We start from the raw sequence: 24,444 nt of genomic DNA, 5'->3' as shown, positions 1-24,444 counted from the left end.
CAATTTTAGTGGAAACATTTAGATCACTAAGCTATTGTTGATGAATTGAAAAAAGACGTTTGATTGGATGTGCACAACTATTGAATATATGAATTAAAAGCCATTTTGAGTGTGAAGAGAGTAAATTTTGAGCACCATTCCTCTTACTGATATTTTCATTAGAGAGTTTTGTGAAAGTGGATGACTTGAGCATAAATCTAAACAAACATTGATCTCAAGACTACGAAGCCTTATGAGATAGCAAGTGGTATGGAAAACACCTTAGATGGCACTTTAACCAATGTTGTATAGTTGGGGAGACGAGATGTTAGTTCCTTTCTTAAGATTATAGGGGGCAATTAGTTATACTCCACTTATAGTACGTAAATAGGTTATATTCGAATAATTTGTTTCAATGACTCATGGGCTCGATCAAATTGAGTATTTTCATAGCATATCAAGGACATGGGAAAAAGTCAAAGAGATTACTGAGGCATGGAAGCTAACTCATAGAATAAGTCTAAGAAGACTCATTGATAATATTATACCAGAATATTGAATCTAGTAAACAGTGAGAGTTAAAAATATTATGTTTCCTTTCCAATTAATTAATTAATTTTTAAATTTTTTATATGATAATACTTGAAAAATATTTTAAACCATTCAAAAAAAAATAAAAATTAATTTTTATTTTTTTGTTAAATTTTGTACGAAAAACCTATCTTATCCATGAGGAAGAAAAAGGAAAGCCTGTACCCAAACACTGCCTTCTCTATAAAAGGTTAAAAGCTCGACGATTTTAATTTGTTTCCCAAACTGCATTACAGACAACTCTGGAAGCCAATAAGAAAACCATTTATAAGAGAAAACCGGTTAGGAAACGAAAATCCAAAACCTAGAACTTGGAAATAAATCCTTGAAAGAATTCGGAAAGGGCAATCCTTCTGATGGAGAAATCAGGAGGAGGAGCGGCGGCAGCGACGCCGTCAATAGAAGGTTCGGGAGAGCTACAATGCGTAGGCAAAATGGAAATCGTAAAACCAAAGCCCGTTGGTTTTCTCTGCGGTTCGATCCCCGTTCCGACTGATAAATCCTTCCATGCTTTCAACTCAGCCCTCGTTCGCTCATCCCGCCAAACGTAAAATCTCTCGTCTTTTTCTTTTTTCTTTTTTATTTATTTTTTACCTTTTTTTGTGTTTGAATGTTTTTTGTTGTGGTTACAGAGTATGTGCGCCGAGGTATCGGATGCTGCCGACGGAGACCGACTTAAACAGGCCGCCGCTCGTCACTAATTTGCCTGAAAGAGTGCTTCCCATTGGGGCCGTACAGTCCCTTGCTACTGGAGGTTTTTTTTAAAAAAAATTTTAAGTTTTTCTATTTTTTTTTTTCAGTCTTGGAGAGATGCTAGATTGCAATGTGTAAGCCTTTATTATACATTTCCTTTTAGCTATGATTTTTAGCTTATAATAGATTAAAAAATGATGGCATGTTTACTCGAATTTAGAACCATTTAATGATTTGATGAACACATAAATTGGTGGGATGAAAATGGTTTGCGATTTAAAGTTCAATTCATTTGGCGGTTCCTCTGACTGTCTAGACAAAAAAGTATTCAAATTGAGAAAAAAACATTGCCTTATTTAGTTAAGGAAAGACTTGTTTACTGTTGAGTGTAGAACACATTCCAGCAGTGAACTTACTTTTTGGATTGATTGTTTTAACCCTAAACCAATCTATAAATGAAGACTAAACGTGTAGTCATTGGGAATCAAAACCCACAACCACTTAATTAAAAGCCAAGCGCTCAACCAACGGAGCTAAGACAATTTGTTTTGTTTAAGTTGCTGTAATTTAGCCTTTATAATTAATTAAGCGTCAAAGTAAAATTCTCAATTAGGGACTAAAATTCTTATTATGTTTAATTTATCAAAATTTTAATATAATCTTTCTATAATTAGCCCGTAAGTACAAGCTGCAATCTATAAACTTCTTATTATGTTTAATTTATCAAAATTTTGATATAATCTTTCTATAATTACCCTGTAACAACAAGTAGCTGTAATCCTATTTCATTGATCATGTAATCGAAATATTTGATAAATTTTTTTATTTAAATGTCTTGAGAAAAATGTAAAAGAGTTATAGATTTAGTCAATATGTACTTTTTAATTAAGCGTCAATGAATTATGATTCTATATCATCCTATGGATAAGCCATTAAACATATATATTAGAAATTATTTCCTTGTCAAATTGTTGTTGTTGGAACTTTTTAGTGTTTGCAGTTGTTGGAAGATGAAACTTGGAATAATTTAATATTTCTTGCATATATTTGTGGGAACATTTTAGTGTATTTTCATTATGTTTGTTGGAACATTTTAATGTGTTAACCATGTTTGTTGGAACATTTTAGGGTTTGTAGGCTTATGATGTTGTTAAAATTTCATAATTTAATTTTATATATGACGTAATTAGCATAGAAAAAAATTAAACTATGAAAATTAGGCTTGAGAATTGGGTTTGAGTGGAGTAAGGCCCATGACCCAAAAAAATTTTGATTAATTCGATTTTTAACCAAACTAACGGATCTAATTTGGTTAATCGGTTAATTTGATTAAAATAATTGGTCACTTTGGTTAATTCAGTTAAGAGAATTTCTTAACTGAATTAACCAAATGCACACCCCCAAGTCTTTCTATTTTTTTTGTATTGGTTTTGTGCACCTTTTGATTTCATCACTATCTTCTCCTATTTTCTCTATTGCTGAAACCTGAAGTATCGGCCCTGAGTTGTTGTATTCTTGTAAAATGTGCTAGACCTTGAATAGGAATTTTCAATCTGATTGGTACTTGAGCCAATGTGTTCCCAATTTTCCTTTAACCAATCATCCCAAGTAAATTTTTAGCATTTTAGATTGGTATATACTTTATTGTCAGTATACTTTGAAGGAGAATGATGGTGGTAGCCGCATTGGTTTGCCTTAAGGTGCTACATCTTGAATATTGCTTGTGTGATGACTTTTTGAATTGTCTATGTGTAAAGATAATGAGGCTTAGGATTTATAATATAGGATGTCTTGTTGCACGTAAGAGGGCTGACCACAAAGAAACCAAAAGTGTCACTAGGAAAAAATGGACGCTTCTAGGATCAAGTTTAATGAGGGGAAAGGTGCCCTGGTATGTTTGTTGAAGAATGGATAGGGCAGGTCTCAATAACTTGCTCATCTGTGCCATGTGTTTGTTGCTGTTGGGTTTTAGCACTTGTACATCCAAAGCTAGTGGATAAGATAAGATTGTTAAGTAGTGCCTAATTTAATATTGTCTTGATTCTAGTGATGAACAAAGGTAGTTTAATTGTGCTTGACATGAAAGGCAACTTGCAATTATTGGCTTCTTGAAGGCATGAAGAGATGTGGGTGTGCAGTCAATTGGTTTGGTTAATTTAGTCAAGTTTTTGACAAAAGTGAATTGATAAATTACACACACACACACACACACACACACACATACATGTACATACATTACATATATTTAACAAATCTGACCAGAAACTTTTTATATATAAATAAGTATTTTAGTTGAATTAATTAACCAAATTATAGATGGTAGAGTTCTCTAACTTACAGCTGTTTTGAGGTCATTCTAGCTATGATTTGATAGGCAAGAGGTTGCTGAAAAGTGAGATGAGATTATTGAAGGCACCTAGTTTTATTTGTGGTTCTTGGTGTTAAAGAGCTCAATAGGCTTAAAAGCTACAAAAGCTAAAGACAAAATGGCATCTTATTTTCTTTGTGGTTGTTGAAATTGGTCTTCCTTGCTTCTTGTGGTCTTGAAATTTAAATAACATGGCAAGTTAAGACTAATAAGAACTATATTCTTTTATTAGCTGATATGATTCATAACCCCAATTGAATTTAGTTTTACTTAAACAATTAAAGAGACCATAACAATAGTAGCAGCTTATTGACAGGACAGAAACTGGGACTTGTTTGTAATAAGAGAATAGAGGGAATGCCGTGTTACTGGGCATTATGTTTTCTTTGTTTCTTTTTCTAGTGTCAATTGTTTGTAAGATTAAGATTCAACGACAAAATTTATGGTGCTCAAGAAATAGAAGGGTCATTATTATTATTGTAATTCTGATTAGAATATTTTAAATGAATTAGATTGAATAGGGTATATGATTGTGCAAGTTAACTCATGCTATTTTAGGCTGTGCTATCAATCAATCAAGACTATCTGATATTTGAAACCTATATTAAGCATGTAGCCCCTGTTCTAGTTTTCAGAAATAATTATATGATAGATCCAGTGTTAGACATTAGTAACGACTATGCAAATAGCTATAAAATGATGTGTGTGAGTGAGAGTGAGAAAGAAGGAAACATATTAAATCCTTTCTTACTTTTCTTCTTTCCTGAATTTGAAATTTCATTAGGGCTCCCTTTTCTGCTTTTCTTTTTTCTTGAACTTAAAATGTTGTGGTTCATTTTTCAATTTCAAACTATTTTCACTTGATCTTGTGCTTTTCTTTATCTTCAATTTGAAATATCTGTGACTTCTGGTCTGATTTTAGTGTTACTTTTGGGCAGATATAATGTGGGAGGATGGTGCTATTGCATCTAATCTTAGTAGGAAATGTGAGGCACTTGCTGTGTCTGGTTTGGTGGAATGTGGAGATGAGATTGATGTGATTGCTCCAGCTGATATTCTAAAGCAAATATTTAAAATACCATATTCTAAGGCTCAACTATCAATTGCAGTTCACCGTGTTGGACAAACTCTTGTTCTGAATGCGGGGTTAGTATATTTGTATAGTTTTTTATCCCATTCTGTTAGAAGTTTGATACAATGAGGTTTTGCCACACTGCAGGCCTGATGTTGAAGAGGGAGAGAAATTGGTTAGAAGACATAGCAATCAACCAAAATGTACAGATCAATCTTTGTTTCTAAATTTTGCTATGCATTCAGTTAGAGTAGAGGCCTGTGATTGTCCACCAACTCATCAAGCATCACCGGAGAGGCAATCAGATTCATCTGTCCTTCCTGGGGGAAGGACATCACGTTTTGTGGCAGAGAATGATGATATTGCTCGAAAAGAAGGGTTCGACCACTGTTCAGATTACTCACAGGTTAAACAGGATGGTTTCTTTTGGAGAAGTAAGAAGGGTCATAGGAACAAGAGCCATGATCCTATCAAAAAAGCAACACATGTTGGTGAAAAGCCCAGATGCTCTGTGCAAGAGTCGGAAAAGCATAGAAGAGTTGGCAATAATGGATTCTTAAGAGTGTTATATTGGCAATTTCACAATTTCCGCATGCTTCTTGGTAGTGACTTGCTTATGTTCAGTAACGAAAAGTATGCTGCTGTGAGCTTGCACTTGTGGGATGTTACACGACAGGTTGTTGCCAGTAACTGGAATTTGATTGCATTATTATTTTTGGTACATGATTTTATTTTTTTTCTATGAACTTTGACAGGTTACACCATTAACATGGCTTGAAGCTTGGCTTGACAATGTCATGGCAAGTGTGCCTGAGTTGGCCATCTGTTATCATCAAAATGGTGTTGTCCAGGGTTATGAGCTTCTAAAAACAGATGATATATTTTTATTAAAAGGCGTTGCTGAAGATGGAACTCCTGCTTTTCATCCCCATGTTGTTCAGCAAAATGGCCTTTCTGTTTTGAGGTTCCTCCAAGAGAACTGCAAGCAAGATCCTGGTGCTTATTGGGTATCATTATCTTTTCTTTTTTAAAAAACTATTTATTGTGTCTTTTAAAAAATTTACATAGTGAACTTTGTTCATCCTTTGTGTTTTCAGCTATATAAAAGTGCCGGTGAAGATGTAATTCAACTTTTTGATCTGTCTGTTGTTTCCAAGAACCATTCTTCTAGTGATTGTGATGATAGCTCAAGCTCCTTGCCTTCTCTAGTACACAGAGGGAGAAGTGATTCCTTATTTTCACTTGGAACCCTCCTCTACCGCATTGCTCATAGGCTTTCACTTTCAATGGTGTGGAAAACATATAATTTTTTCATCAGTAAATTAACCCACATCCTGTATTGATCTGCTAACTACGTAGATTTTATTGGTGCAGGCAACTAATAACAGGGCCAAATGTGCAAAGTTTTTCAAAAAATGCTTGGATTTCCTGGATGAGCCAGATCATCTGGTATCATGCTTTCTATATTTGTGTTTTCTCAAATATTAGGTCTTTAAAATATATCTATTTTATTGGTCATTTATGATAGGAAAACATGGATACTCATTATCAATATTATCATAAATAGGTTGTACGTGCATTTGCCCATGAACAATTTGCCAGGCTTATTTTGAATTATGATGAAGAACTGGATCTAATGTCTGAATATCTTCCAATAGAGTGTGAAGTTACGGTTACTGATGGTTATGAAGAATCTGCAGAACCTTTTAATGGTTTTTCTGAATCTTCTGTACATGACTTCTCTCTGGTTGCTGATAACAAACTAACAGAAGATGGAGCAGATTTTCATGATCTAGCATCTGAAGCTTCTGCAAAGATGACTTTGGAAACAAATCTATCTGCTCCCAGGAAATTGATAGCATTGACTGACACAGAATTAGGAGATGAAGAAAGTGTCCTGCCAAGGTTTCATGATGATGAAAACTTCATGGTATATAACATGTCTTCAACATCTGATGATGTAGTTCAACCTGTTACTGATCCAATCTCCTCTAAGCTAGCAGCAGTGCATCATGTTTCTCAAGCTATCAAGTCTCTAAGATGGATGCGCCAACTGCAAACCTCTGAACCACAGTTGGTCAACCATGACCAGCTACCTTCATCTATGAATTTTTCTGTTTGTGCATGTGGTGATGCTGATTGCATTGAAGTTTGTGATATTCGGGAATGGCTGCCAACATCGAAACTGGACCACAAGTTGTGGAAACTTGTTCTTCTCCTTGGGGAATCATATTTGGCACTTGGACAAGCATACAAGGAGGATGGACAATTGCATCAAGCTTTGAAGATAGTAGAATTAGCTTGCTCTGTTTATGGGTCTATGCCTCGGCAACTTGAAGATTCAAGATTTATTTCCTCAATAGTCAAATGCTCACCATCCCGTACAAAGTTCAGTGACCAAGATGAAAAGAAAAATTCTTTTACTGGTGATGTGAAAGAAGTGAAATCCAACTCTGCTGACAACTGTTATATTGTTGAGCAATTTTCTTCCACGTATCTGTTCTGGGCGAATGCATGGACGCTAGTTGGAGATGTCTATGTTGAGTTCCATATAATTAAGGGTAAAGAGATCTCTGCACAAGCAGAGACAAAAACTTCTACCAGAGAGTTGAAAATGTCATCTGAAGTTGTGAAGGAAGTACAAAGGCTCAAGAGGAAGCTGGGCCAGTATAATCAGAACTGTACTTCATGTTCCTTGGTGAATTGTAGCTGCCAAAATGATAGGGCTAGCAGTGGTAATAGTGCAAGCAGCAGTGGTGGAGATACACATGCAGTAACTTACAGCAGAAAACTTGGCAAAAGAAATGTAAAGAATAGACAAAGTCCTGATAGTGGACAGTTCCGACACAATGGAGATGGTGACAATATAATAAGAGTTTCTAATACTATTAAAGATGAGCCTGGAGTAAATTCATTGGCAACTACTAATTCTGAAAGAGTGGAGGCTTCCTCTGAAGTGCATGGCAAAAAGTCCAAAGTGGCCGTCGAAACTGAAATTTGTTTAAAAGAAACTCCCAAATTGAAAGATGGTGGCATATTCAAGTACCTTAGGAATACTTTAGTTGCAGATGCAGAACACAATCTCTCATCCGCCTTGAGCTGTTATGAAGAAGCAATAAAGGCTTTGGGTGAACTTCCTTCTGGTTCAGCAGATCTACAGTCTGTATTAAAAAAGAAAGGATGGGTTTGTAATGAACTAGGACGAAACAGGCTTGAGCTGAAAGAGTTAAAGAAAGCTGAACTTGCATTTACAGATGCAATAAATGCATTCAGAGAAGCTTTGGACTACACCAATATTATATTAATATACTGTAATTTGGGTCATGGAAGACGAGCATTAGCTGAAGAGATGGTGACAAAGATGGAAGGTCTGAAACAAAACACAGTTTTCCATAATGCATATAAGCAGGCTTTGGAAACTGCAAAACTGGAGTACAGTGAATCACTCAGATACTATGGGGCAGCGAAGTCAGAAATGAATGCTATAATGGAAGAGGTGTACTCTGTGTCAAACAGCTTGAAGAATGAAGTCTGTACACAGTTTGCTCATACATATCTGAGGCTCGGAATGCTATTAGCGAGAGAAGATATAACTGCTGAGGTTTATGAAAATGGAGCTCTTGAAGATACATCCAACCCACGTGACAGAAGAGCTAGGAAAAAGCTGAGAAAGCATGAGATAACAGCCAATGAGGCCATTATGGAGGCATTGTCAGTGTATGAATTACTGGGTGAATTACGTAAGCAGGAGGCTGCTTATGCTTATTTTCAGCTTGCTTGTTACCAAAGAGATTACTGCTTGAAATTTTTTGTGCCGGATCATAAGAAAAGTGGCTGGCCTAAGGGTGAGAAAAGTGGCTGGCCTAAGGGTGAGAAAAGCGTTCACCAGAGGGTCAAGCAATTTGCTTCCTTGGCGGATAGAAATTGGCAAAAGGCAATTGACTTTTATGGCCCTCAGACACATCCCAGCATGTACTTGACTATTCTTATTGAGAAATCCTCTCTTTCATTAAACCTCTCAAGCTCTTTCCATTCGAACATGGTATGCTTTGGTTTTATTTGCTATACTGTCTTTTTAATATTTGTAATACTGTCTTTTTAATATTTGTAGTTTGCTTCAGACTTTTTCAGCCAAGCTTTTATTAAATGGACAAACGATACCCATCCTACGATTTTCTTTTCTATACGGTGCTCTGTTGCTTCGCTTATTTGGAAATATTTTTTATGTGTGAAAAGGCATGAAAAAGAATTTGGTAATCTTGCTTGTAACAATTAAAATACGATCTTATATTTCTGTGTATGTAAGTGGCAAATTCAAATAGGACTTTGGATGATATTTTCACCAGAAAGAATTTGTGTTCCTCCAACATTGAGCTTCTATGAAACTGATTGACTGAATTTCATGTTATACGAAGTTGATGTGGGTTGGGGTTTAGAGGTTGGGAATGTCCAACTCATCTGTTTTAGGATTGACGACAATGAATGAAAATTCTATTTGATTGCATGGAGCACAAAACTGCCTTGCATTTGCAGTGTAGTCTTGAGTGCCAGCACAGTCTTTTTATAATCCAAGACAATCTGTTTTATGTTCCTTATCATGACTATTTGTTGTTTGAAAAGGGAGGGAGATATGAGCTCCTGCTAAGTTGATAGCTTGCAGTGTTGCTTATATCGGAGTTCTTGTTATCAAGCACATGTATTCTGCTGGTTGCACAAAACCTTAGGGAAGAAGCTGGTCTAGCCTTAAGTTAAGGTTAGATCACCAAACGAAACAGTAGTATCGGCATCTCTTTTCGGTCTGGAAAGACCATTAGCTTGTCTTGCAATTTCTTTTATTGAAAAGAACATAAGATAGCCTGTTGTGGTTCACAATCGTGATGGGAGCTATATCTGCAAAATTTTGTTTTCCATTCTATGAAACTTGGGTTGATCTATTCATTCCACAAATGTTTTGGTATGAATCGGCAATACCTGTCATGCCGGTTATGTTGCCAACAGATAAATCATTCTCGCTAGCTCACCGACTTCTTTCTTATGTTTTCTTTTCATTATTTTTATACAATTTTATGCGAAAGCATGCTGATAAATTCCTTTCCTTTTGTAGATGCTGGAATCTGCTCTGTCCCACCTACTTGAAGGATGCCATGTATCGGAAGCTTTCTCGAATTTGTTTACAACAGACTACCCTGAATTACATGCAAGATTTTGGAGTCAGTTGCAGGCGGTTTTGAAAAAAATGCTGGCTGTGAATCTGTCTGTGAATTCGAACAAAACTTCTTCTGAGACAGGTAAAAAGTCTGGAGATGGTGGAAAGCTGAGGGAGCTCTACAAAATGGCTTTGAAGTCGAACCACTTAGGTCAGTTGCATGCAATGTACACCTTGTGGTCATCATCATAAATCTCTAATGGTGCAGCCCATGGATGTTTCATATAGTTTTAAGGTATAGTTTCTAGACCTTTACATTATGCTTTGTTTTCATTTGTGAATGTAACATCACAAGGATAATTATTATAATTTCTTTTCATAATTCAAACGTTAAAAATTATTATATTGAAAAAGATAATGTTCTTGATCGACGTGCTAAAAATTTTAAATTGATTTTTAATTTTACGTGTATGATGGTTATTATGAATAATACATTAATATTTAATACTTGATTTGTTAAAATATTTACTATATCGAAAGTTTTATGCTTATTATTATTATTATTATTATTATTATTATTATTGTTGTTGTTGTTGTTATTGTTGTTGTTGTTGTTAATCCCTCTTAAAAATATAATCTCAAACTATAATTTTTTATTTATTAATTTACTTTTTAAGTTTATATTAATAATGTGGAAAGTAGAGTTGATAGAGCTAAGTGAAATTCAAAATACTTGTCTAATCCTGAAAAGTAATTCAAATCAATTTGATTTGATTTTTAAAAAATTAATAATATGAATTCAAAATTACGTGAACTCGAGTAACTTCAAATATCTAATGGTCAAAAGATTTATTTAATATCTGTATTTTTTAATTTTGTTTAATTTAATTTTTATATTTAAAATCAAAGTAATTTAGTTTTTTTATTTTAAGAATGATGTCAATTTAGTATTTCTTCTTAGCGGGATTCAATCTTATTGTTAAAAGATGACATCATTGATAATATCGACAATGACGTCATTATTGATGTGTCACTTTTTTATGATGTGGCATGAAGATGATGGCACGGAATGCTACATGACACTATACGATGACGTGGTTATATTGATGTAGCACTGACATGCTAACATGTTAATGTCACGTAGCAAATAAAAAAATTTTCTAACAAAAAAAATATTTATTACGTCATAAGAATTAAAGTGAACAAAAATATATAGTATAGGGGTTAAATTGAATAAAATTGAGATGTGAAGGAACTAAATTAAAAAAAAAATTAAAAAGATAAATATTTAAGTATATTATAGATATACTTATTAAGAAGTTAAATATTTAAATGTAAAAAATTTATGATGTTAAAAAATATATATAAATATTTTCTTGATTATTTCATTCTAGAATTTGTAAATTAATTTATCTTTTTTATAAAAATTAAGTTTAAAGTTTCTTTTTAAAAGAAAATTGAAAAAAATTTCATACTTAATTTCAAATTTAGATAAATAACTTGCATTACATTAAAATAAAATAATATAAAATGGTTAAATATGTTGATTTAGTTACAACTTTCACAATTTACAAATACATATTTTTTTGAAATTATTCAATTCTTACTCAATTTACTTTTTATTTAAATTTACTCAAATTAGCAAAATATGTTAATTTTGTTACAATTTTCACAATTTACAAATAAACATTCTTTTAAAATTATTCAACTCTTACCCAATTTACTTTTTATTTAAATTTACTCAAAATTTTTTATAAAATAATTTTATTTAAATTCAATATCACAATTAAACTATGTTAAATTTAAATTTAAATTATTAATTTGGATATAAAAAAATTTGTTAATAAAATAAAATGGTACAAATATTTACAGTTATATTTAATTTTATCAATTATAAATACAGTTTTTAATTTAAGAAATTTCAACTTAAAAAATATAACTGGAAATCTTAAACAAAATAACGGCATAAAAAATAAATAAATAATCAGAATAGTGGAGCTTAGATTTTATGGTTAAAATAAGAAATTTGTCATGTCTAAATTAAATAAGTAAAAATAAAAAATTACTTTTATAATCATTATTAACTCCATATCTCCGTTCTTTATTTTTTTAAATGAAAAAACTAAATCAACATATTTTGTTTATTTGACTTTAACTCAAGTTAAAAACAAACTTAAATGAATTTCAAATTTTTATACTATTATAAATAGAAGAATAAAGAATTTATTTACTTATTTTATGTTATTTTATTTTAACGTAATACAAGTTATTCATCTAAATTTGACTTTAGATAGGAAATTTTTGAAAAATTTTTTTATAAAAAGAGAATTCAAACTTAATTTTTGTAAAAAAAGATAAATTAATTTATAAATTTTAAAATCAAATAATCAAGTAAAAAAATTTATATATATTTTTTAACATCGTAAATCTTTTACATTTAAATATTTAATTTATTAATAAGCATATCAATAATTTACTTAAAGATTTATATTTTGAAATATTTTTTTCAATTTAATCCCTCAATATTTCAATTTTGTTCAATTTAGTTCTTATACTATATATTTTTGTTCACTTTAATCCCTATGATATGACAGAATTTCTTTTTCAAAATTTTTTTGATTTACCATGTGGCATTGACATGTCAATATGTTAGTATCATATCAGCATTGTCATACCATCATATAGTGCCATGTGGCATTGCCACATCATCACTTAATGCCACATAGCATGTCACATAATCATCTCAACAACATGTTATTAAAAAGTGACACCTCTGAGTTGACGTCATTGTTGATGCTAACGATGATGTCATCTTATAATGGTAAATTGGATGCCCCTGAGGGATTAAATTGACGTAATTCTCAAAATTAAAAAAATAAATTGTTTCGATTTTGAGTATATAGACAAAATTGAACAAAATTGAAAAGTACAGAGACTAGATAAGTCTTTTGACCAATATCAAATCTAAATGATTAGAAAAAAAACATTTAAATCCTATCAAATCAAACTAAAATAACTTTCTTGTTTTTACATAATATCTAAAAGAAAGTTTATAAACTATTCAAGAAAATTTAATAAATTCTTATTCTTTCATTGCGTTCAATTAAACTTTTATATTATTATTTTGAGTTAAATAACTTTTTATACTAATGATTAATTTAGTTAAAATGATATTTGTCATTTTATGTCATATGATGTTGGCATTCTATACTAACATTTCATAATTTATGATGATGTATCATGTTGATACATCATAATCGATGCAGATATTACATTTTAATGTGGTATGAAAATATAAAATATAATCATGTGATATTTTTTACTTGCCATATTAACACATGTGAATATAAAATGATCAGCGATATTTTGATTAATGATAATTAATTAATTATTAATTATAAAAATTTATTTGATCTAAAATAAAAATAAGAGAGTTTGATTGGACGTAACAAAAAAAATAATTTATTTAATTTTTTTTAAATATTATGTATTTATCGTAAAATATAACTTAAAAAACCAATTATAAAAGAAAAGTATTAACAAAGTAAGATCTTCTATTTCGTTTTTTATTCAAGTGTATATACGATCAACTACAATATCTTTATTTATAGACTTAATTTACATAAATAGAAAAGATGAAGTTAATATATAAGAATATATATATATATATATATATATGTATATATACCTTTCGTGGAAACAGGTATATCGGATATGTAGAGATTTTAAAGGGTTAGTATATTCATACCTTTCTTCTTTTGTATAATATTTTAAAAATGTCATAAATTATTTAGAAGAATTTAAATAAACTTTTATACTTTTGTTATATTAAGTTAAATCTTTAGATTTTTATTTTGAGTTTAGTAAATCTTTATAATTAATTATTGACTTAATCAAATTATCATTTATCATTTCATATTGTGTGGTGTTGATGTAGTATATTAATAAATTATAAATAATTATAATATGACGTGTTGATATACTATAATTGATGATAACATAATATCTTAATTTGACTATATAACATTTTTTATCGTCCACATCAACGTAATATCGTAAATATAAAATGATAAATAATATTTTGATTAATAATAATTAATTAATTATTGATTATAAAAACTTATTTAATTTAAAATAAAAATACAACAATTTGATTGAACGTAATAAAGAAAAAAAGCGCTTATTTAAATTCTTTTAATAGTGTAGGAACTTATTTGAATGTTATGTATTTTTTTACAAATTATTTAAAGTAAAATATCTTATTTTTTAAGTTTTAATTAAAATTTTAAACAAATTTATTAATTTTTAAAATAAATACTCTATTTGAAAAAAATTCTGCTAAACACATAGGTTCAACTCTTAATCAACTATTAGTATTTCTGTTAATTTGATAATGTGATAATATTAAAATTAAAATTTATTGTTATATAATTTATTAAAAAAAAATAGAAAGAGCACCCCTCCGTTGAGAAGCTGGGGAATACTAATAAGTACTTTTTAAGTTTTTTTAAAATATAATAATTTTAAAATTAATAAAAATATTTTATTTATTTTTTATTAACGATATTTGTATTATTTTAATTAATTATTTTTTATGTCCGCACTTGCTGGATTTTGGGGGCAAGATGGTGAAAGAATGGATAATAGGGAAAAGACAAGAATAGGGCTTTGGGGGCAACGATACACGAATGCAACACGTAATCATTTAATCAGATAAATACAAATATTTTAATAACTTAATGGCTAAGTTTTGAGTAAACAAAAAATCAGAAAGGCAAATTCTTCCATTCCAGAGACCTTCTTCCTCAATACCAAAAGGGGTATAAAAAGGAAGAGGCACTGCCCAAATATGCAGACACCCGTTGCCTGTTTTTACATTAAATCGCTTCTGATTCTGTGTTTGATTGTCAATCTGAGTTGTTTGATCGAAATGGCTGAATCTGTAGATTCATCAAAGTCGTCGTCGCTTTCGTCTTCACCGTCGGCGGCGGCCGTCCACATCGTTTACACCGAGAAGCCTCAGGATGAGCAGCCTGAAGCCTACCACATCCGAACCCTCGCCTCCGTCCTCGGCAGCGAGGGGGCCGCTAAGGAGGCGCTTATTTACAGTTACAAGACGGCTGCCAGCGGTTTCTCCGCCAAGCTTACTCCCGAACAGGTCGCAGAAATCTCGAGTAAGTGCTGTTGTCTTTCTCTTGTTTCAATTACGGAAGTAGGGTACGTAAGTGGGGTTCAGTTTCTCTTGTTTATTAGAAGAAACCCTTATCTGATTCATACTTATGAGTTCAAATTTCTCTCGAGGGGAAGAATACTTTCCCAAGAACATCCCAATGGTTAGCTTGGGATTTTAAAGCTTAATCCCGAGTGGTGTTATTTGTTTCTTTATCTGTAGTTCATCATAACTCAAAATGAGTATGATTTTATTGACAACAGTTGTCAGAAGAAAGTTGTAGTTTATATTGAAAGAGCATCCTTGCACCGGTGTGGAATTCAATGTATAACCAAAGGAACAACTGCTGTTTTGGATTCTTTAAAGATGAGATGAGGAAAGGGACCCCATTTCTCATTTGTTACAAAGTTCAACTTATAAAGCATTTGTCTTTACTTGCTCACTTGTTTTAACAATTAACCATTCAGTTATTCTCTCTTTGCGGGCTATTCTCGCAATATGTTTTGACAGGATCATCAATCTATTGTGAATTGCTAATTTCAAAATGTTTTGTTTTCTAAGGATCGTAGCATTTGGTGTTTTAAGGCTGGTTTGAGCAGATTGTGGTGGGATAGCTTGCTTGTTTTATTATTTACGTTTCGGGCTTTCCAACCTTTTGTGCCTTAAGGCAAGACAGCTGCATTGTTAAAAGATGTAGATTGTGCAAATGGCTGTATGTGTGAAGAAATGAGAAAGCAATGTGCTAGTTATGCATTATACTAACAATATTCAGGTGTTAAGTTCAAAGGGAATGCTTGATAATTGGCAATAGAAGATGAATATAAACTAGAAAGAAAAGTGAGGAACATCGAGTTATTGTGTTTTGGAATGATCTCTAGGTTTTAGTTGTCAAATGGTTTTGTTGTGAAGATTAAACCATGGAAAGGTTAGGTCTTTTCTAGTTATTTTGTTGCACATACCTTTTTCTCTTTGTGAACATAAAGGTCCTTGTTACATATTGCCTTATTACAACATTTCATACAATCCTCAATAATTTGAACTTTTTGGATGATACACACATAAGTTGATTACCTTACTATTGTTTGTGGCAGAGCAACCCGGCGTTCTTCAGGTTGTCCCGAGCAGGACTCTCCAGCTGCATTCTACACCAGGGCAGCTGCACTAGGGCACAAGAAACTCTCTTTTACCCTAGTAATCAACAAATCTACTAAACTATGGTCTCTTTGTATAAAGCAGTATGACCTGTTCCCTGCACTAAGTGTTATTGGTGTGTGCTTTACTCTAATAATAATTCAATCTGCAGTATGATTGGTTTTATATTTCAATCTATCCAACATTGGTCTCCTTGGTTTTATTTTATTTTTATTTATTCTTTTGATATATATATATATATTTATATGTATTAATCATAAATGCATCCTTACTCTATATATTAAGGGCCTATCTACACTCTTTTGCGTCAATCGGCTAGCTAATTTTTGAGATAAGTATCTCGAATTTTTCTTTAGATTTGAGTTGTTCAGCACCTTTAATCTCAGATGGTTCATTACAACCTCTTAAGCTATAAATGCCTCCTCATTTCTGAAATCCTCTCATCTCCTCTCCTCTTTAGTAGTATTCTTCAATATTCTGAAGGTGGTGGTTAGACGGTGTCCAAGGAGCCTAGAAGACCCAATTCAACCCTACACAAGCCCAAGTTGAACCTCTAACCTAGATATTTCAACCCAAAGGCTCACCCCAACTCAACACTCAGATACTAGATCAAACTAGGTTTATTTTGGTGAAGCCCAAACCCTTCCTCTCACAGCCCAAGTCGGCCATGGAGGCACTGGGTGTGGAAGAAATTTAGAAAGAGAAGGATAGAGGCAGCTGAGTAGAGATAGAAAGAAGTTGATTAAGAACAGTTTTATCCAATAACTGTTCTAACCTATTTCAACATAATCGGAATAGTCATTACCAAAAGAAGGTTCGTAATGACTATTCCGTTCTCTTCCGTGAACCAAACACAATTTTAAAAGGAGATAAGGAATAGGGGAGAATGGTTATAGCATTCCTCCGACCAAACATAAGAGGAGGAGAATAGTTATTTCATTTCGATCAAACTCGAAATAAACTCTTTTGATCATAATAACCATTCCCTTATCCGAAATATAGATGCGGACGGAATGGAATGGCTTACTCCATTGAGCCAAACAATTTTGTTGAGGTCTTTTTGTTATGAGTGTTTGCAAGTTAATTTTAACAATGATTTATTTATAAAAAATGAAATTATATACTCCTTTTGTCTTGTATTCTTTATTTCTTTTTTATTTTCATAAATTAAGAAATAAAACTTTGATTATAATATATAATTCATATGGAAATTTTATTTTTTTATAAAAATGACTAAAAAAATAAAAAAAATCTGTGGAAAATAATGAAAGAATATTTATTAGGTGTAAAAAAAATATATAATTTTGAAATATTTAAAAAAAAAAACAAGGGCAGACCGACGTTTTATAAAAGTTGAAATTGCCCGAGCAGATGAGGAGCAGGTGCCCTTGGACTTTGCTCTGTCCCTTATCGCCCTCAACGTGTAGGACGTGCGCCCTTAATTTTTACTTTCAAGGACTCAGACCAGGGTGGGTGACCCTCACGATTTAATTTGGTGCATGCACACGATTATTCACATATATTCTTATACATTTTTAATTTAAATTAAATAAAATTTTATTATTAATAATTAATTTAATTAAAATATTATTTATTATTATACATTATATAATATTAACATAACATATTAACATGTAATATTTAATGATGACATGATATTTTAATATATCATAATTAATAATAATATAATATAATAATATAATTACGTAAATTTTTTAATTTTTATATTAATGTCATATGAATATAAAATGATAAATAATATTTTAATTTAAAATAAAATATAAAATTTAATTAAATATAATAAAATTTAATTAATTTAAATTTTTTTTGAAAATTATGTCAGCAATTAATTACAAAAATTATGACCCTATGCCATGGACTCTAAAGTGCTGATGTGGATGAGATGATGAATAGTGTTTAATATATATCCAACAATGAGATCACACTCACATTCTCCAATGGTCCAAGATTGAAAACTGCTCCTAATTATTAATACCATATTGGATACTTTATTGTTTCTTTCTTTCCAATCAAATTTTTAGTACTAAGTTTAAGATAATAATCCCATCTCCACCATCAACAATTCTACACTTCTAACTATATAAAAAGCTGAAAACTTCCCAAAATATAAAGTTTTGAGCTGTCTTCTGCTTTCCATTTCATTGGTAAAGGAAGATACAAAGGTCGCCAATCCATTTACAAGTTTACAACAAGGAAGACCCAAAAAAAGGGAGAAACAGAAGAAAGAAAGAAGAAGAAAACAACAACAAACAAGAGGGGAGAAAGAAAGTGAAAGAGAAAGAGATTCCATCTGAGATATTTTCTGCAATGAATAAGAAAACCAATTCGTCATCATCATCATCAACGACAACAAAGCCGGCAGGTACAGTTTTGCCATACCAAACCCCGAGGCTAAGGGACCACTATTTGTTAGGCAAGAAGCTTGGGCAGGGCCAATTTGGCACCACATATCAATGTACCCACAAGGCTACTGGCACCCTTTACGCTTGCAAATCAATCCCAAAGCGCAAACTTTTATGCCGTGAAGATTATGATGATGTTTGGAGAGAGATTCAGATCATGCATCATTTGTCAGAGCACCCAAGTGTGGTGCAGATCAAGGGAACTTATGAAGATTCTGTGTTTGTTCACTTGGTTATGGAGCTTTGTGCAGGTGGGGAACTTTTTGATAGGATTGTCGCTAAAGGTCATTATAGTGAAAGAGAGGCTGCCAAGCTTATCAAAACTATTGTTGGTGTCGTGGAGGCTTGTCATTCTCTTGGGGTTATGCACAGAGATCTCAAGCCTGAGAATTTTCTGTTTGATTCTCCTGCTGATGATGCCATTCTCAAGGCTACAGATTTTGGCTTGTCTATCTTCTATAAGCCAGGTTGGTTCTTGGGTTTTTTTTTTTGTTTATTTGTTAGTTTTTAATAAAATGGCATTTTTTTTTGGAATGGTTAATGTAGTTCTGCAATAACCAAGAAATGGGGTTTCGGATTTTTTTTTTAAGGTTGATCCTCTGGTTAAAAATTGAGGACTTTCTTGATTCTATGATTGAAATTTCAATACCTTGTTGAAGGGTATTGATATCTTATATGGGTTGTTTCCATGATTGGGGGTTTTCTCTTGAATTTTTGTTTTTTATATTGGATTTGTTCCTGGGATATTTTTTTGTCAACATATTGATTCAGTCAATGTTCTTTAGATACTGATCATTAGAATCATTTCCCCTTAGGGTACTTCATATTTGGTGTCTATTTTTCTAATTTCATTCTTTAAAATTGTGTGGAATGTTGGTTCTGGTTTGTTTGATTTAAGCAATGTTCTGTTATACATATTCCTTCTTTTTTTTTTTGCAAAAGATTTCTTTTTTTTTTTTTTGTCCATAATTACTGTACTAAATATCCAATTCAATTGAATATAATGTATAAATTTCCCCAACATTAATTGGGATGGTTCTGTGACCACCAATTGTTTGGAAAACTCCGTATTGATGTCAACATCAGCTTAGCTAGATTATCAGGTTGTGCCTCAGTAATGAATTCTACCTACTTTTTAAAATCATTATTAACTTTATTGTGCTTGGAAGAATCCTTAGGCTTCTTCAAAGCATGGGCAACTTCTAACCTATCCCATGTGTCAATGCTTTCCCTTACTTTTTCTGTGGTGTTTTCTCTTGTATTTAATGGGGGTTGCTTCTTCTGTTCTTTCCCTTTCAGGACAATATTTTTCTGATGTTGTTGGGAGCCCCTATTATGTTGCGCCTGAGGTTTTATGCAAGTATTATGGACCAGAAGTAGATATATGGAGCGCTGGTGTTATCCTTTACATCTTGTTGAGTGGGGTTCCACCGTTTTGGGCAGGTAGCTATCTCAATAATTTTACTCCCTGCAACGGTTAGTGTCATTCTTATGTTCTCGTATCCTAAGGTGTACTTATGTTTCCTCTGTACTCACAGAAACTGAATCAGGAATCTTCAGACAGATTTTACATGGAAAAATTGATTTTGCATCTGAGCCGTGGCCCAGTATCTCTGATAGTGCAAAAGATCTGATACGAAAGATGCTTGAGAGGGACCCAAGGCAAAGAATTTCTGCCCATGAAGTTCTATGTAGGTCATTTGAACATTATACCATCCAAATTATTATTTCTTTGCTATAGGAGGGGAAGGAAAATGCCTATCTTTCTCGTATGTAAGTCAAAAAGTGTGTTGATTTATGCATCAGGTCACCCATGGATTGTGGATGATAGAGTTGCCCCTGACAAACCTCTGGATTCTGCTGTGTTATCACGCCTGAAGCAGTTCTCGGCAATGAACAAACTTAAAAAGATGGCTTTGCGTGTATGAATTTTCCTGGTTCTTATCTTCCAAATGATCTATAGTCGTAGGATAATTTTCCATGGAAATCTCATTATGAACTTATTGTCTAGTTATCTTCTGGTCTCCTTGCTGAAGGATTTTTAATGCTGAATTCATATAGTGAAGGATATCTGAAATTAGAGTGAAGCCTGTATTGGGCACCTAGAGAATAAAAAATGATCAAAAGCTTCTGATTGAATGTTTATGAAATGAATAAATTCGGGTGGAAAATGGTCATTCTGTTTTTGTAGAAATAAACATAATAGTCTGCCATAATTGTGTGATATTGGCTCTTTCACTCTGTAAATTATGTATACGGTCTTTTTAGAATATACTTGAGTCTGGAGTAAGGATTTTGGCATGACAAGTAGACATTAGGAGTGGAAGTTTACCTAGGTCTGCCAAGATAAGCTTTTCTTTTTGGCTTCATTTCTGAACCAGAATCATGGGAGATATAACTTGCAGGTTTGTGAACATGTTGTAGTGCAGTGATCTATTGCATTCTGCATAGAAATAGGTTGGCATTTATATTTGATATGGCACCAAACTATTGTTATTTAAATACATAGCTCATGAAGCATTTATCAACTTTAACAGTTATACATATATACAAGCTTTCCCTTTCATCTAACTTTTACTTTTGGTTTTTGATTTTTAAGTTTTTTGGGTGTGTGCATTGGAGTCACATGCTTAAGTCTTTGGCATGTCTTACTCAAAATGTTTGCTGTGAATAAAATCCCAGGTTTTGGCTAAATGGTACTTAGTCAGATGGAAGCAGGGGTCTGGGCTTTGACAGGTTTTAGATGGAGACAGTTACATAGTCCATACAATTTTAAATTTTGTTAGGAAACTATCGTACTCAAATGATACCCCCCGTAGTGGGCATTTCTTTCTAGTGCAATTGGTTGCAGCTCAAGTCTGGTAGTAAAATCTTAACCTTCCAAAATCAAACAATCCTCTTAAGCTTGGTATGTATTAACTTTTGCTGGGGTTCTTCTCATAAAACACTACTCCAAAGCACCAACACCCCCATCAAATAAGGGGAAGAAAAAGAACCAAAAGAAACAAAAGGGGCCTTTCACCCCAACAAGTAAATTCACCATGAAGGGAGGGCTGAAGATAGGAGAGAAGCAAAACTACCATAATTCTGCATTAGAAGAATTTGTTTCCCTTTCCAGTAGTTAGTTATGTTATAACTCATGGTTATATAGAAGAAGTTGCATACACAAATTCATCCATTAATATTTTTATTTTTACAATGATTCTTGGAGTCTAATCAGCTGCATGTTAGAATGCAACATCCAGTCATTTTTCTTTTGCCCAGCAAAACAAACCTTTGGTGTTGGCTAGGAGGTAATTTGTTGGGTGGAGGCTGGGTCTGGAATCTATCTGGTTTTTGGTGGAGAGAGATACATTGTCCATGATGTTCTAAATGTTGTTAGTCAGCTATGACACTCAACAATAGTCTCGGTACCGGACAGCCCTCTCAGCTGCAGTTGCTTGCAGTAGAAGTCAGGACCGTAAATTTTTTAAACTTCGAAAAATTTAACAATTTTCTTAATGTTGATGCATATTAACTTTATCTGAGGCTTGTGATGAAATACTACCTCAAGCCATTTTTTCACCCCAAGAAATAAATTCGCCATTAAATTTATGAGAAGTGTAAGTGGAAGGGATTACTAGGGATGGGAAAGAAATAAAAAATATTGTAATTCTGTTTTTTGTTTTATGTTAGTTAATTATGCTATGGTTGTAGAGAAGTAATTGATTGCTCAAGGTACTTCTTTTAATATTTGTACAATGATTCTTTAACTCTTGTCTTCTGCACAGTGGAGTGCAACATCCAGTCATCATCTTTGTTGTTGTCTGACAACATAGGCATGAAATGAAAGCAGTCACAAGACTTAATCTTTTGTCTTGGTTGTTTGGGTCACTCTGACAAATTCTATGTGTTCTAATATTCATGTATGTTTCACATTCATCTTTTACAATTGAAAAGAAATTCTTTTGCAGGTCATAGCAGAAAGACTCTCTGAGGAAGAAATCGGTGGCTTGAAAGAGTTGTTCAAAATGATTGACACAGACAACAGTGGGACGATAACATTTCAGGAACTCAAGGCTGGTTTAAAGAAAGTGGGCTCTGAACTAATGGAATCGGAAATCAAGTCTCTAATGGAAGCGGTAAATATACCTTCTTGAGTTATTATTGAAAAATTAATGTAACTTCAATGTTTTTCTTATAATGTAAGTATGATATTCTCTACTGTTACGACATGATTGAGTCTGATGACAGTTAGAAATGTTGCCTTGAAAATTTTGGCAGGCTGATATTGACAACAGTGGAACAATTGACTATGGTGAATTTCTTGCTGCTACACTGCACATAAATAAGATGGAGAGAGAGGAGAATTTAGTTGCTGCTTTCTCCTTTTTTGACAAAGATGGTAGTGGTTACATCACCATAGACGAACTTCAAAATGCTTGCAAAGAGTTTGGTCTTGGTGATGTTCATCTGGATGAGATGATCAAAGAAATTGACCAAGATAATGTAAGTATGTTTTGAAGTTACTTTTTCACGTCTGTAATTGTAAAAGTTCTATTGTCATAGTTTTCACATATCATCATTAAGACAGATCTTCATTATCATTTCATTTCAGCATATAAATGTTATCATGGAGATGAACTTGTATGAGTCTTGTTTATTGGAGAAATTATTGAGTAGAATACATCTAATGGCCTTATAGGTGTGAAGGATAGGGTATCAAAATCGTGGAAGGAAAATTAGTAACCTTCCTTTCCGTCCATTTTTCCTTCCTCCCCTTTTCTCTACCAAATACAGCTTTAGTGGTTGCTGTAGCCCCTTTACTTCTCCATCTCTTGTTTGCTTTCCATTTCTAAGATTGTGATCTTTGTATTTTGCTGAACCTTATTACTGTTATATAGTGGCAACTTGATACACTGAAGAATTGGATTGCATATTTTAGCCTCAGTTTTTGCAGTTAGGGAGATTGTGGTTTCTATGGTTCTGGTCACAAATTTTATACAACTTCCCAAGTATTTACTTTTCGGTTAAGTGATTTTGCATTTGTCCAAAGAATACAGAGTGACCTGTTATGATATCACAGGGCTTATGGCTGAGTTATTTTAAGCTCGAGCTTTTTAACAATATAATCTTTCTCTTATGTGTGTGTGTGTGTGTGTGTAAGTGCTATTGGTTATAGTGCAGCATAAAAGGTTGCTATTTATGAAACATTTAACATCGGCCTGAAACTGCTTTGATGGTTATGTTAAAATGTACTAAAATCTGTCACAGGTGAAAAATCATTGTAATTTTTTACGCCTAAACTTCTCTTGTGATTATGTCAAATTTCAGGATGGGCGAATAGATTACGGGGAGTTCACTGCAATGATGAGAAAGGGTGATGGGATAGGAAGAAGCAGAACCATGAGAAGCAACCTGAACTTCACCATAGCTGATGCCTTTGGAGTAAAGGACCCAACATCTGATACTAACTGAAAAAAATTCAATCACTTCTGTGTAGTTAGCAACATTTTGTGATACTGAAATGGAGGAATGTCAATGGTTGTTTAGGGTGATGATTGGGTTTTATTCAAAGTGATGTACTCTAGGAGGAATGTGAAGATTAACATTTTGTTTATCCTGTAATGGTTACTGCAAATGACACCAGCTGCTATGGTATTTGGTAGAATAATAAATTTCAGTCTTAAGTTCACTAATTGTCAGCTTCATGGATGTTGTAGCCTTATAACCAATTCTATTCTCCTATTCTTCCCTTTGACTTATACTGCATTTTTTGCCCAAAAAGTAACATGCTATGAGTACAGTATTACATTGGGATAATACCAAGAAAATTACTTAATTATTAAAAAAATAAATAAATTTTTATTT

At 32.5% G+C, this 24,444-nt stretch overlaps 3 protein-coding genes across 3 annotated transcripts; all 3 read left to right on the top strand.

Moving 5' to 3' along the window:
• The first annotated feature begins 803 nt into the window (after positions 1 to 803).
• LOC110419446 (erythroid differentiation factor-like protein) lies at positions 804 to 10,314 on the top strand. Its single transcript, XM_021432504.2, has 9 exons — positions 804 to 1,117; positions 1,203 to 1,324; positions 4,570 to 4,777; positions 4,851 to 5,379; positions 5,459 to 5,710; positions 5,801 to 5,992; positions 6,078 to 6,152; positions 6,271 to 8,745; positions 9,808 to 10,314. The coding sequence occupies exons 1-9, from the start codon at positions 927 to 929 to the stop codon at positions 10,099 to 10,101; spliced, it is 4,338 nt and encodes a 1,445-aa protein (XP_021288179.1). The 5' UTR covers positions 804 to 926; the 3' UTR covers positions 10,102 to 10,314.
• Positions 10,315 to 14,588: 4,274 nt separating this feature from the next.
• Positions 14,589 to 16,344, top strand: LOC110418992 (Proteinase inhibitor, propeptide). The gene is made up of 2 exons (XM_021431837.2): positions 14,589 to 15,023; positions 16,111 to 16,344. Exons 1-2 carry the CDS (start codon positions 14,699 to 14,701, stop codon positions 16,182 to 16,184), a joined length of 399 nt encoding a protein of 132 aa, XP_021287512.1. The 5' UTR covers positions 14,589 to 14,698; the 3' UTR covers positions 16,185 to 16,344.
• A 1,806-nt stretch (positions 16,345 to 18,150) lies between these two features.
• On the top strand, positions 18,151 to 24,272 carry CDPK2 (calcium-dependent protein kinase 2). Its single transcript, XM_021431834.1, has 7 exons — positions 18,151 to 19,061; positions 19,894 to 20,037; positions 20,133 to 20,285; positions 20,401 to 20,516; positions 22,548 to 22,715; positions 22,858 to 23,082; positions 23,908 to 24,272. The coding sequence occupies exons 1-7, from the start codon at positions 18,500 to 18,502 to the stop codon at positions 24,049 to 24,051; spliced, it is 1,512 nt and encodes a 503-aa protein (XP_021287509.1). The 5' UTR covers positions 18,151 to 18,499; the 3' UTR covers positions 24,052 to 24,272.
• The last annotated feature ends 172 nt before the right edge of the window (positions 24,273 to 24,444 follow it).

Source organism: Theobroma umbraticum, unplaced genomic scaffold (genome assembly GCF_002168275.2).
Source record: "Theobroma umbraticum cultivar Fairchild unplaced genomic scaffold, ASM216827v3 scaffold_67.0, whole genome shotgun sequence".
NCBI lineage: Eukaryota > Viridiplantae > Streptophyta > Magnoliopsida > Malvales > Malvaceae > Theobroma > Theobroma umbraticum.
Note: the sequence above shows the minus strand (reverse complement) of the source record. Positions and strands in the feature narration are given on the sequence as shown.